General features: G+C 35.8%; 2 protein-coding genes across 3 annotated transcripts; one reads left to right on the forward strand and one right to left on the reverse strand.

Moving 5' to 3' along the window:
- Window positions 1-212: 212 nt before the first annotated feature.
- On the forward strand, window positions 213-3,207 carry LOC121319251 (tumor necrosis factor receptor superfamily member 6B-like). The gene is made up of 4 exons (XM_041256474.1): window positions 213-316; window positions 676-1,036; window positions 1,523-1,726; window positions 2,720-3,207. The coding sequence occupies exons 1-4, from the start codon at window positions 308-310 to the stop codon at window positions 2,992-2,994; spliced, it is 849 nt and encodes a 282-aa protein (XP_041112408.1). The 5' UTR covers window positions 213-307; the 3' UTR covers window positions 2,995-3,207.
- Window positions 3,208-8,307: 5,100 nt separating this feature from the next.
- On the reverse strand, window positions 8,308-13,495 carry LOC121319254 (ADP-ribosylation factor-related protein 1-like). 2 transcript variants are annotated; one of them, XM_041256478.1, is made up of 8 exons: window positions 13,404-13,495; window positions 12,778-12,879; window positions 12,426-12,513; window positions 12,242-12,324; window positions 11,313-11,394; window positions 10,284-10,354; window positions 9,130-9,230; window positions 8,308-8,493 (listed from the first exon to the last, which is right to left on the reverse strand). In XM_041256478.1, the coding sequence occupies exons 2-8, from the start codon at window positions 12,868-12,870 to the stop codon at window positions 8,406-8,408; spliced, it is 606 nt and encodes a 201-aa protein (XP_041112412.1). In that variant the 5' UTR covers window positions 12,871-12,879; window positions 13,404-13,495; the 3' UTR covers window positions 8,308-8,405. The 2 variants fall into 2 exon arrangements, with proteins under 2 accessions (XP_041112412.1, XP_041112411.1); XM_041256477.1 differs by lacking the exon at window positions 13,404-13,495 and adding an exon at window positions 13,289-13,381.
- Between the last annotated feature and the right edge of the window lie 28 nt (window positions 13,496-13,523).

Genomic DNA, 13,523 nt, shown 5'->3' on the forward strand with positions numbered 1-13,523 from the left:
GCCAGATACATGTTCACAGCTTTTGTAGATGAACGCAGGTTGTATGTTGGGTCATTTACTGTAAATTTTGGGGTGAAAGAATTAGGAAAAAAAAAAAAAAAAAAAAGAAGAATTAATAATTTTACCTTATGACTAGTGATAGTTACTGGAAACCAAATAAATGAACCAATAATTAAAATAACACAAGCCTTGCCTTTTTTGTGTAAAGGAAAGAATAGAAAGGGGAATCCCGATTGAGCAACACAACCGGCTATATTTAAAGCAGCACTACACTGTGCACAGGAGCAGCATTTACAGCGTGGTTACGATGCAAAACGTGAGTACTACCAACAGTATTCTAAGCGTGCTGTTCAGTACGGTCACTGGGCAGATGTGACAATCTAATAATAATTCAATGTGAAAATCGAATCATAATTTTCTATTATTGATTTGATATACGAGTTATATTATTATTATTATTATTATATTATTATTATTATTATTACTACTACTATATGATCATCAAAATTTTAAAAAAAGCATTACAAAATCATTTGACATAGCTACTTATTAATAGTCAAATGCATAGTCAAGTATATATTCAATGTTTATAAGCATAAAGTAAATAGTATTATTTTATTTATTAATATGCATATGTATTTTTTTTTAAAAAAATGTATTTCTTTGTTTTTGTAGTATTTGGTGTTCTATTCGGTACTGGTTCTGATACCAGAAGCCCTTCTCACACCACCTACATACCGGTGGAATGGTGTCACGTGTCAGCAGTGTCCTCCCGGCACCTTTGTGAAACAGCACTGTACGAGGGAAAAGGAGACTCAGTGTGAGGCTTGTCCAGCCTTGTATTACACGCAGTACTGGAACTACCTGGATAAGTGCAGGTACTGCAATGTCTTCTGTGCGGAGAAACAAATCGAGACGCAGCAGTGCAATGCCACTCACAACAGGGCGTGCGAGTGCGAGTCAGGGTATTACCTGGACTTTGAATTCTGCACGAGGCATTCTCCCTGCCCACCTGGATCTGGCGTCGTCAAAAACGGTTCGTATGCAAAACAAGTTATTGCTTAGAACGTGGAAGGCAGAACGTGTCGGAGGACACCCAGTGCCGGCGCTTTGAGCTCGTTGAGCACGACAAGATGATACTAGAGATGGTCTTTAAAACAACATATTAATGGCACTTGACTGACGCTTTGATTTTCTAATTAAATAATTGTAAAACTGTAATTTTAAATGTGTTCATCGATTTTATTTCAAGTATCCAAGAACATAGAAATACTGTTCCATATTTGAGATAGACTGACAGTTCCGACACGAGACAGACAGTTGTGACTGAAAAATATACCTATATTTGGTAATTTCAAGGGGCTGTTTTGTTACAGTCTTCGCTGTAGTGTGTTGTTGTACCACATAATGCAAGGCATTAGTGCAGTGATATCTACAGTACAGGAACGAGGTATACTACTGCTATAGAAGCAGAATAAGTACTGTGCTCTGTATAATGTTCTGGTTCAATTAATTGCTACAGGAACACCATATCATGACGTAAAATGTGCTATCTGTGAAGAAGGCTATTTCTCATCAAAGAGCTCCAGCACACAGCCATGCCAGAAACACAGGGAATGTGGAGAGGGCCTGCTAGTGTTGCTTCATGGGAGTGAGAGCCATGACACTTTGTGCACTACCTGCGATAAATATGAGACAAACAACGGGACGGTTGAAGATACTGCAGGTGATTACATTTATTTCTCCCGCATCATACTTGATAAGTCACTTTTTTTTTAAAGCAAGAAAAACTGTCTCTGACTAAGCACAATTAATACAGCTCTGAGGATTTGTGTACTATGACATGTTATGTAAATACCAGAAATGACGCACCATGGGGCAGCTGTATATACAGGAAGAAGTTAAATGTTATCTAATGCTAACATGCACGGAACTTTCCAGAGCGTTTCGTTTTGTGAATCATGTTATCATTAGTAGTCATTGCATTGTTAACTTGCTATTGTAAACTTTAAACACATTGCTCTGTTATTGGGTTTGCTATGCTTTCAACTAACAAAGTCTTGACTGAACAGCCTGGCATCCGTGACTGGTGGATCTGTAGGTTGATCTTGTCCTTGTGCCATGTAGGCATAGCTGTTGGAGCTACAGCTGTTTTAAATAAACAGTGTAGAAAACTGCTGCCAGTAATCCTAAACGGAGTTAGAGATTTAAACTAGGGTAGGCGATACCTGCAACAAAGCTTATAAAGCAGTGGGAGCCTACCAGAATGGGGAAGGCATTGAACAGAATTCAGAAGAGGCTGGTGATAGTGGGTGCATGTCGATGGTGCCACAGTTAAGTGGGTAGGCTTCTCTGACAATCATCAGAGCGTTTCAGCAATGCAAAACAAAGTAGACTTCTGTGGCCCCAAGCAGTGACAGACAGAGGGAAGACGGGTAGAGAGACTGAAATATTAATGACTGAATGGATTACAATCCCTCAAGCCATGCTGTGTCTAGCTTGTGATCATGGCAAAGGGAAGGTATAGGTCCTAGTAAAGTTTCCAGGCTGTGTATCTAATATATGTCTGTTTTGAAGTACGCAAGGGTTTGATCAGAGGTAGTGCATTAGGACTATTGTATAATGACTTCACAATGGTTTGTTTTCTGGAATTTCATTTTACCAAGTATAATAATTTAAAATGCTTTTTTTTTTTTCTCTCTCCATGCTGTCCTCACAGGAAACAGGGACTGCAACACGGCTGTGGTGCAGTTTGTGGCTTGTCAGAATATTCACCCAAAGAAGCTAAGGCGGCTGTTTCACTTGACCAGAGACTATGTGAAGAGTGAGGTGGAAGAGAAAGGGCAGCTCAGTCAGAAGCATTTGATGTCCCTGCTCTCTAGTATTGAACAAAATCTAAAAGGAACACCATTCATTAATGCAATCCTCCCAGTGCTAGAAAAGGCAAGGTTGCACAACATAGTAAAAAAAGTGAGGGGGCGCTTTCTCAATTAAATAAATATTTACATAACTGTCTGGTATTGAAGAAGTATGTATTCAAAATATTGGAAAGCAGTTTCTGTTCTTCATTGTCGTGAATGATGCTCCATATTCAAATTATGGATTTCCCTTTTTTTTTCCCCTTTTTTTTTCAACAAATGAGAAAATAAATATGATAAACAAACTGACGGATTGTGTTTATATCCCCTTCAGTAAGAAAAGAGCAAACCCTAGCCTTGTCAATAGAAGACAGTGTCACAGTATAAACAGCCTTCAGTTGTAGATTGTTACCAGACTACAACACATAGCTAGGTTTGCTTCTGTAAGCCAAATTACAGAACAGTGTAGTAAATATAGATCAAAGAATCATATTCTAGTATAATGTAAAACAAGTAAATAATGTGGGGTACTGCTCTATATTTTTCATTAGATATGTTATATACATCATTTATACTTTTTGTGCAAATATATCTGTATAAAACAGATAAAAGTTGTATTAAAATCTTATAAATTGAGGGACAATTTTAAAGAACGCACAAAAGTTATTTTTCAGATATGTAAAATGTACGGATAAAAAAAAAAAAAAATACTCCTAACAGTATATTAACCATATCCATGCTAGTATTCCATTTTTATTCCTTTCAGAAAGTGTTTCTTTGCACTTCCTTCAAAATCAGACCCTAAAGCTCCAATCCTTTCAACACCACAGACCAGCGTACAGACCTACCACTTTTCTGCAGATCGCTTTAGTGAGATAGAAAATTGTGTACTCAGTGGTGAAAAAGTTCAAGGTTGAATGTTTATAACTATTTCAAATGAAGTAATATATAAATAGTTTCGATTGGTAACACAATAAGCTAACATTGCCTGAGGTCACTATTGTGTATTTTCTGTTTAACATATATTAGTGTAAAAACTTTGTGTAAAAATTGTGACAAAGAATAAATACATACAAATAAGGTCTTGGCTTGGTCTTGGCATTTCAAACGTTATCCAAAATGTTATTTATTTTACCATTATAGCAAAATAAACTATTTTTGTTACCATCAAAATGTTCCATGTCTCTTTTTATCCAATAAAGTGTTGAAATGGTCTCTTCTTGATGTTGATTAACTGTGGGTATCTCCCCTCCAAGTATTGGATTCAGCGCTCAGAATGCCTAATATCTCAGACTTCACATTAGCAGGGCTATTAGATTGCCTTTACATTAGCTCTAGTATCACTTCTATATTGCATCATCTGCTTTTCATTTCTAGATTAAGATTGAAATTTGATAGTTCATTTTTTGGCACAAAACTATATTCTTCAATTAACAAGCTTGAATATTGTTCAATAACATTGACATTGTCCTTTTAGTTTTGCTTTTTTACTAACCTCATATAAACCCAGTCTCTGGTATATTTACATTACACAGAAGAAGTACTCCTGTGTCACACATGCACAGTACCATAACTTTTTGTATTTTACCATGCTTGCTATTACTTTACCTTGCACAATTTTTAATACTTTGCTACAATTTGCTGAAGTAAGCGTTTCTTATAAGGAAATAATAATCATATTTCTTGAAGACTGCCAAGGGATTTCCTGTCAAATTGTAAACCTCTTCAGTTTCATATAAAAGCTTTGACTATGCAAAATGCAAGTCATAGCGAATGCCATGCTATTTAAGTATTCTTAAGCGCTGGCATTGTACTGTACCCACACTTTCACTGTGACATTAATATTGCTTTGCTACATCATCCCACGGTACTGTACTTCTTCCTATTAAAGATTAAGTATAGCACATTACGCAATGGGGAGCAAAATATCTTGCAGTGGATTGCTCTACATATTCACTGCAGTTCTTGTATATATGATTTATAGTTTGTGACAGGAATTCAAATAAGTGACCAGTTTAAACACGTTTTTATTATTTCATCCAAATCAATGTGTTGTGGGTGTTTTAAGCACATTTTATGGTTCCAGAACTAACAAAGTCTTTAGTGTGAAAACAACAGAAAACTGTCCTTTTAAAGGATTCCCACAAGTTGCGTCTATTTAAAAAATAATAAGAAGAATTCATTTTCTCAATGACAAAGCAAGATTACTTTTATTTTGGAGTTAAAAATGATATAGACTTGACTGGTCCATGTAAGCTAATGGATTTTCACAACACAATAGCTTTTCAAAAGACATGATTCATCTGAGTAAACATTTGAGATTCTTAAAAGTTATGAGTTGTTTGGGGTTTTTTTTGTCATATCAAATGATGACTGAGTCAGATTGGACTGGCTCTAAAATGTCATGTGAGCATGGAAAAGAGAAACCTTCTGCGATATAATCAGTAGTAATACTTTCCATGTGGACATTTTGCTGACTTAGCCTAAGTATGTTGAGTGTGTTATTTAGGTCAGACTGTACAAAGAATTTCACACAAGACATGTGGTGATCCCTAGTGTAGGGATTTTTTTTTTTTTCATAACTAACTTTTTACATTAGATATTTCAATGCTGTACATGAAATTCACTCCCGTGGATATAGATGCTGAAATGCTATGTTTTGGATTTACTAAAAATGTTACAAAAATTGTTAACTTACTTGTAGAATTAAAAACAACAAACAACAACAACAAAAAAAAAAAAAAAAAAACCTTTATTTTAGTTTTGAAGTATCTGTTTTTTATTTATGACATCCTAACAAGTCTCTTCAATTTGATATGCTGAAAACAGAATGAAAACTGACTGATAGGATAAAATACATCAAACAACCTAACATTCTTCATTCTTGGACCCCCCACCCAAGTTGTTCCAGATTATATTTGTATTCTTTAGAGGAAAGGGAAACTGGCTTGAACACGGTTTCTTGGAAATTTCTTTTCCAGGAAAGCAATACTTCACAAAGTGAATTCTCAGAAATAGGAGAATGCTCAGCATTATAGAAACAACAGATGTTAACTAGTTCATAATGTGTTTGCAGCAAATATGATAGGATTAATATGACCTGGAAATGTTTTCACAAGATTTTCATATAATCTGTTCCATCTCTGACCTAATAAAGTCAACCAGGTTCAAAAGTTGGAATATACACTGAACAAAAATATAAACGCAACATGCAACAATTTCAATGATTTTAATGAGTTATAGTTCATATAAGGAAATCAGTCAATTGAAATTAATTCATTAGGCCCTAATCTATGGATTTCACATGACTGGGAATACAGACATGCATCTGTTGGTCACAGATACCTTAAAAAAAAAAAAAAAAAAAAAAAAAAGGGTAGGGGTGTGGATCAGAAAGCCATTCAGTATCTGGTGTGACCACCATTTGCCTCATGCAGCGCGACACATCTCCTTCGCATAGAGTTGATCAGGCTGTTGATTGCTGTCCCACTCCTCTTCAATGGCTGTGCAGTTGCTGGATATTGGCGGGAACTGGAACATGCTGTTGTAGACGTCGATCCAGAGTATCCCAAACATGGTCAATGGGTGACATTTCTGGCGAGTATGCAGGCCATGGAAAAACTGGGACATTTTCAGCTTCCAGGAATTGTGTACAGATCCTTGCGACATGGGGCCATGCATTATCATGCTGAAACATGAGGTGATGGCGGCTTATGCCTGCCCATACCATAACCCCACAGCCACCATGGGACACTCTGTTCACAACATTGACATATATAAACCGCTCGCCCACACGACACCATACACGCTGTCTGCCACCTGCCTGCTACAGTTGAAACTGGGATTCATCTGTGAAGAGCACACTTCTCCAGTGTGCCAGCGGCCATCGAAGGTGAGCATTTCCCCATTGAAGTCGGTTACGACGCCGAACTGCAGTCAGGTCAAAACCCTGGTGAGGATGACGAGCATGCAGATGAGCTTCCCTGAGATGGTTTCTGACAGTTTGTGCAGAAATTCTTTGGTTGTGCAAACCCAGTTTCATCAGCTGTCCGAGTGGCTGGTCTCAGATGATCCCGCAGGTGAAGAAGCCGGATATGGAGGTCCTGGGCTGGCGTGGTTACACGTGGTCTGCGGTTGTGAGGTCAGTTGGATGTACACCTGTCAGGTGGATGGATTATCTGATATGCCATACCTGTCAGGTGGATGGATTATCTTGGCAAAGGATAAATGCTCACTAACAGGGATGTAAACAAATTTGTGCACAAAATTTGAGAGAAATAAGCTTTTTGTGCGTATGGAAAATTTCTGGGATCTTTTATTTCAGCTCATGAAACATGGAACCAACACCTACCATGTTGCGTTTATATTTTTGTTCAGCGTATATTTCACAATACAACTCGGTACCAATATTCAGAAAAAACAACACATTAAACCTAGAAGCCCCACGGCACAATTAAAATAAAACCTCAGGCAGCTGTGCCCTGTGCAGAAAGGCGCGTGGAGAAGCGCATTACCTGTATTGATTGTGAACAGCCTTAGACTAGAGGTAAAGGAATACCATTTTGTTGAAAAAAAAAAAAGAAAAATAAATTAGACTTTTTTATAACTTTCTGTGCTGTGCGCTTCTGTGAAATGTTTTCTTCTAAGTTTATTTATCTATGTTGTTCAGTTGCTTTTGCGCATCTGATAAACCGATGCTGTTGAGAAGTTAAAAATGCATGGCTATCGTTTCAGTTTTATAAATATGTATGTTGTAACCCGATGTCTGTTCAGATGTTTATTTATTTAAATTTTCTCGTTTTGATTTATAAAATAAATGTTCATATGTATGTGTGTGTGTAATAAATTTTTTTTTATATATATATATATATATATATATATATATAATATATATATATATATACATACACACACACACTTCGGTTGTTCAGATGTTTTGATGTACTCAATAATAATAATAATAAAAAAATATCCTACTGTTGCTCCTTTCGTTATACTATTTACAGTGTTTAGAATACAGCCGTCAAAAAGACTGCTGCAGGGCTTCTAGGTATGAGTATATCTCCGGTCCTTGTACTGTTAAAGGTGCATATGTACATATCCTGAACACAGCTAACTAATATCTAAAAGCTAACTGTAATTAACCATTATTATTAGTAAGGATGCTACATCTGAATGTTATAATTCTTTCCATAATTTAACAGACTGGCTTGAGGGCGAGGGTTTCAAAATATACACCTTCTGTTTACAGTATACAGCAGGGTTCTTCCTCATCAGAAATAAAGTGTGTGTACCAAATGAAAAATCATAAATATATTTGCTATTTAAGTTCTAATCATATACACAGTATACAAAAGATTTATCAACACTCATGTTGTGGCGTGACTGCTCTTGATGATGAAATGTGTGTTCTTCTAATGGAAGGAGAAAGAAACAGACCAAGCCTTAGTTGCAGGCAGACAACTGTAATCATCTTCTGGACCAGACAGTTGGAGTAGTTGGAAACAGCGTCAAATCAGAAGGAGATATTTTCTGCAAATAGCTGTTTTATGTGATGTCCTTCTGCCTGGGGGGTCTGTGAATGTTTCTAACCACACACTTTACCATCCATTCAATCCCTTCGTTCACACCTTGACTAAAAAATGCAAAAAGAACAATACAAAACAGAGAACTGGTTAATAAACCTACACATAAAACACACTAGACAGTAGACTCAGCAACATCAAAATGGTGTGTTTTTGTGGGGGGAAAAATGGGATATATCATCTTCCAATAGAATTGTTGTAAAATGAGCCATGTATGTTAAAATAAATAAAAATAAAATAACAAAAAACAAGAATTAGTTGTACAGTGGAAGAAATGTGATATACATTGAGAGAACACAGTCACTGTTAGACAATACAGATCCATATCAGTTGCTTATCAAAAACAAACTATTTGAATTGTGAATCACGGAGACTATCTAACACGAAACGAAAGCACTTGAAAGGAATTTTACTGGTTTAGTATAATTATAGTATCAATGAGGAATTAAAACCCATATGACCCACTCTCAATCACAAGGTAGCGTTTTCCATATCAGTAAATGGAATTTAACCAGGTGTGGTGGGCTATGTATAGGAATTTAGAAAGGCAGTGTTTAATGATCCCATCTGTAGCTGTAATAATAATATGATGCCTCTGTTTGTGTATCTTGCTGGAACATTATTCAAGTTCTTATAAGCTGGTAAATGCGGTAGTGATGCTGGCATGATTTATGCTGGACACTTACCCTGTAAGTGCTGAACAGGACTGAACGAGACAATCCCTCTTTCCAATTTTAGAAGCGCAGTCACTAAAGGATGTTTTAATGTCAGGTACAGATAAGCAGTTCTATGAGTTCAAAAGAAAATGACATGACGCTATGTGTGTAAAGAGTGTAGATTGAAGAAAAATAACACAGACATATCACAATTACACACACTGGCAGCTCAAAAGTCACGCACCAATGGAAACATCATTGAGGATTTGGATATCCTTGGATCCTACACTTTTGAGCTACTTCCTCTGGTCCCACTTAAAATCTGTGAAGAACCTAAGAGCTAAATGTGCTAAGCTTACTGCAGACATCTTGCAAAATGTGAGCAAATTACACCTGTCAACTATGACAGCTTGTTAATTGAGCAAAGACCGTTTCTCTCAAGATCTCGATATTAACATTCATTATCTCGTGGTCTCAAGATAATTTATCCATCTCAGGAAAACTGAAATTTTCATAAGATAAACTATCCACCATAGTCAACAACTGTGTGTTCAATTTTAGCATCTCTTATTTTTCTTTATGGTGCTTGACATTGCCTCCCCCACCCAGTACATACAATACATTTGCGTGCAAAGTCAAGTTGACATTGATTCAACTATCACCCAATCAGCTTTACAACTGACCCGGAATTTAACAACTGAATTAAAGGTTTTAAGAAGAATAGAGAAAGGCTTTGTAGACCTTTAAGATCTTTAGAAAAAACTTTAAATATGTTTGCCCAAAAACAAAATAACATTTCTACAGTACCTGAAAGGTATTTATTATTATTATTATTAGCAATATCACGGCTCCTGACTGCCGGCACTTGAGAATGTAAGTAACAAATGGCTGGGTTTTCTCACCTCTAGTGCCGCTATATGACCATTATTGCTCTTTAAAATATCTGTCCTATGTTGTTATTATTATCAGTAGTATCATTAAAACTACTACAAATATGACTAATGCATGTATTTGTACTATTGTTTTAATATATTATATCAGTGTACCAATATACATACACTGACAATGGCCCACTGGGTTAGTACGCCATCTGAGTTACTGATCCCCTTATAAATATTAATAAATAAATAATAATAATAATAATAATAATAATAATAATAATAATAATAATAATAATATCATACCTCCACATCTTGCTTATTAGCCAGAACTAGCAGGGGTACTCCTTCCAGTGATTCACTGCTGATCATTTTTTCTAGGAGTGGGAGAAGAACAATCGTTTATCGGTGAAGCATCTTCAGTTGGGAGGCAAGATTAAATGATATAGTAACAGTTAAATGAAAATTGTATGTGTACTATTTAAGACAATGTCGTTAGGTAAGAAAATGAGGTGTTAGTATCACGGTAAGTATTCATTTACTGTGTGTGGAATAACTTCTTGATATTCAAGATGCATGAAAAAATGTAAACGAGACATCCAGATACACAGACAGATATACCCCTCCAGTTATCACCAGTCTGATACTCCCAACAACTTTGGCAAAAAAATCAATATCATTGCAATTTAATAACCTGATTTCCAAATGTATGCAAAAATGTGTTACATCAGATGGACATATGTACAGACAGACACCCCCAGCTGTATGTCTTGAATAAATGAAATGATGTATGCTTAATAACGTCAGGCAAACATTGGGCGCATGACTTTCCAGATATACAACACTTCTGATTGTGCCCCATTCTTTGTCAAGAGGAATGCAGCTGACATTGAAAAACACATTAGTAATAGGAAGAGCCCAAAGCAGAGAAACAACATTTCTTGTAAAGGAAACAAATGTCTTTCAGACTACAGAGCATGTGTAAAGTGCTGGGAAGGGTCATAACAAAGCCTGAATAGTGTTCCCAGAAGCAACTCCTGTAGTTTCAGGTCATCTAATTAGTCATCGAAAGGTGTTTGCCAAATGTGTATTTAAAACAGTTAAAATCAAAAAAGGCAAGATTTACTGGATTAGTTTTGTTAGCTGCACGCACTTCCCTGAAAGCATGCAGACTTCATAAATCCTCTGTGAAGGGATTAAGGACCAGACTTGCATTAAAAAAAAAAAAAAAAAAAAAAGTTTCGTAATCTCAGCTAATCCCCTTTGTGCTAGGTATCATTGCCAAATGAAATGCCACAGGAGGTCTACCTATTCAAAAACACGGTAGGTACACACCAAAAGCTTCCTTAGATTCGGACTGTCTTTCTTCATCTGTAGAATCGATTACATAGATCACTCCATGAGATTCTGCGTAGTACTGAAATAAAAAAAAAAAGAAAGTTCTTGCATTAAAAAAAAAATTCTAGAAAACTTTATTATGTATACCCCTTTTTTCACTTTTCAATAGTTAGATGCAGTTGTTAAAGATGGGTTTTATGCACAACTATAATATACTGTTTTGTATTTTTAAAGGCTTTATTTATTAAAGGTTTATACAGATTAAAATTAAATTCAATCAATGGTAAGTGTCTAATTTCTGGATTTTTCAATATTTTAATTTTTTTAAATGAAAATTAGTACTTTGTCAGAAAATAAGTACATGTATGGCAGTACATTAGAAACAAATGCTACTGTATACCACACACTTGAAATAAGATTTGAGTTACTGCCTTGTAACAAACTACACTAACAATACACATTTCACGAAGAGATGGAAAACCTGAAACAGAGGATTTATTATGTTTTATATGGGTTTTTTTTTTTAATGATGCATGAGTAATTTATTTCATAACAGTGTGTGCGTATAATAGATACATCTCTTCTCCAGTGACGAACGTTTATAGAAATAGTTTAGTCACTAGTGACCAATACAGATATATAAAACCCATGGAAAAGCCTGATCTTTTTGATCCAATGGTTGTGTAATGGGGATTGTATAATGGGCAATGCAGCACATTGTGGAGGAGCCAGTCAGTCATGTTATATGTTGCCCCTATAGAAAATGTTCACGTCATCTCCATAGAACCGGGAAGAAAAGGAGCTGTAAATTCTTTCCACCCTTGTCAATAGCTGAGCCAAACAGACATGCCGTTGCAGAAGTATGAGGGTGTGAATAAAATCTACAAGACTGGTTATAAATAAGAATGAAATCTATGTTGTCTTACTTTGTCCCACAGTGACTGCAGCTCCTGCTGTCCTCCCAGATCCCAGAACATAAGCCGCGCCTTCCCCACATCTATCGTGCCAACTAAGCAGAAGGAAGATACATCATAATAATAATAACAACAACAACAACAAAGTAAAAGAGGGAAGTTTGGCTCTGCTTTACATCAAAGATTTTAAACTTACTGTTCAGGCCAACTGTGGTTGTTATCTTGGACAAGCTCATTCCTTTGTAGTGTTTGCTGAACTTGGTTTTAGTTTGTTCCAGGAAGGTCTTTATTGTCATTTGAAGCAAATCAGAGGAGAAGTGTTATTAGACTGAAGGCTAATAGAAGCACAGTACATTGCAAAAGACAAAATGCACAAAGGGCACTTAAAACTCCATATTGCTTCTTGACCACAGATTAAAGGCACTAGTCAGGGATGATACTTCAACAAACTTATTAAAAAAACAAAAACCTGATTTTTTTTTTTTTTTCAAACAATATGGTAACATGCGTTGTAATTGTGTGGTTAGTTTACTGGGCTGTTTACTTACAGTTTTTCCTGCATTGTCCAGTCCAAGGATCAGGATGCAGAACTCATCCTTCTGAAACATGTACTTGTAGAGACCTGACAGTAGGGTGTACATCCTTTAAAACTGAAACACGTTTAACACAATGTCGAGTTATATAATTTTGCATTGATTTGGTACAGACCGTGGTAGCTGCATTCTAGCTCTGTAGGCAACAACCACTCCAGGCAGTACTGACGTGTGTTTACTGCTCTTTGTGGGAACATAAATAAATACACTTTAAAAATCCCCCATATATAAACTACATCTCCGCATTTAATCATAGTTACTTTAGAGTAAACCATAGATCTATAAAGCAATATGATTTTATTCAAGATAGTATCTACTCAAACGCGTGTGTTAACTTATACTAAATATCTGCTTGCGGATAGAAATTACTTAACTAACACAACAAAACTACACTCATTGAGTAAAACCATTTCTTAAACATAAATAATACAAAATAAACACAAACTTGTAAAAGCAACCATCGTACCTCATTACTCAGAAGGCTTTCAAAATGTAGCTATAACGATGACGCAAAAAAAAAAAAAAAAAAAAAAAAAAACATACAAAAACCAGTTTTATTACAAAGTCTACGTCTTACCAACCTTTTTTCAGGAACCCATCACCTGTAAATAGGAAGTGTTTTTGTGCAATGCAATATAGGATTTGGAGTTTTTAAAAATAAGTTTGCTCTCTCATGTTAAAACAGAAGTCAAGAAGAACAG

The sequence above is a fragment of the Polyodon spathula genome, chromosome 8 (genome assembly GCF_017654505.1).
Source record: "Polyodon spathula isolate WHYD16114869_AA chromosome 8, ASM1765450v1, whole genome shotgun sequence".
NCBI classification, from domain to species: Eukaryota; Metazoa; Chordata; class Actinopteri; order Acipenseriformes; family Polyodontidae; genus Polyodon; species Polyodon spathula.

Bases quoted from the DNA above. Each gene is read 5' to 3' on its own strand.
- LOC121319251 (XM_041256474.1), top strand. The intron at 1,037-1,522 runs GTTCGTATGCAA...TAATTGCTACAG, and splicing joins ATCTGGCGTCGTCAAAAACG to GAACACCATATCATGACGTA. The intron at 1,727-2,719 runs GTGATTACATTT...CTGTCCTCACAG, and splicing joins GACGGTTGAAGATACTGCAG to GAAACAGGGACTGCAACACG.
- LOC121319254 (XM_041256478.1), bottom strand. From the start codon at position 12,870: ATGTACACCCTACTGTCAGGTCTCTACAAGTACATGTTTCAGAAGGAT. The intron at 12,514-12,777 runs GTAAGTAAACAG...ATGACAATAAAG, and splicing joins TGGACAATGCAGGAAAAACT to ACCTTCCTGGAACAAACTAA. The intron at 8,494-9,129 runs GTAAGTGTCCAG...TGCATTTTTTAG, and splicing joins TCCTGTTCAGCACTTACAGG to TCAAGGTGTGAACGAAGGGA.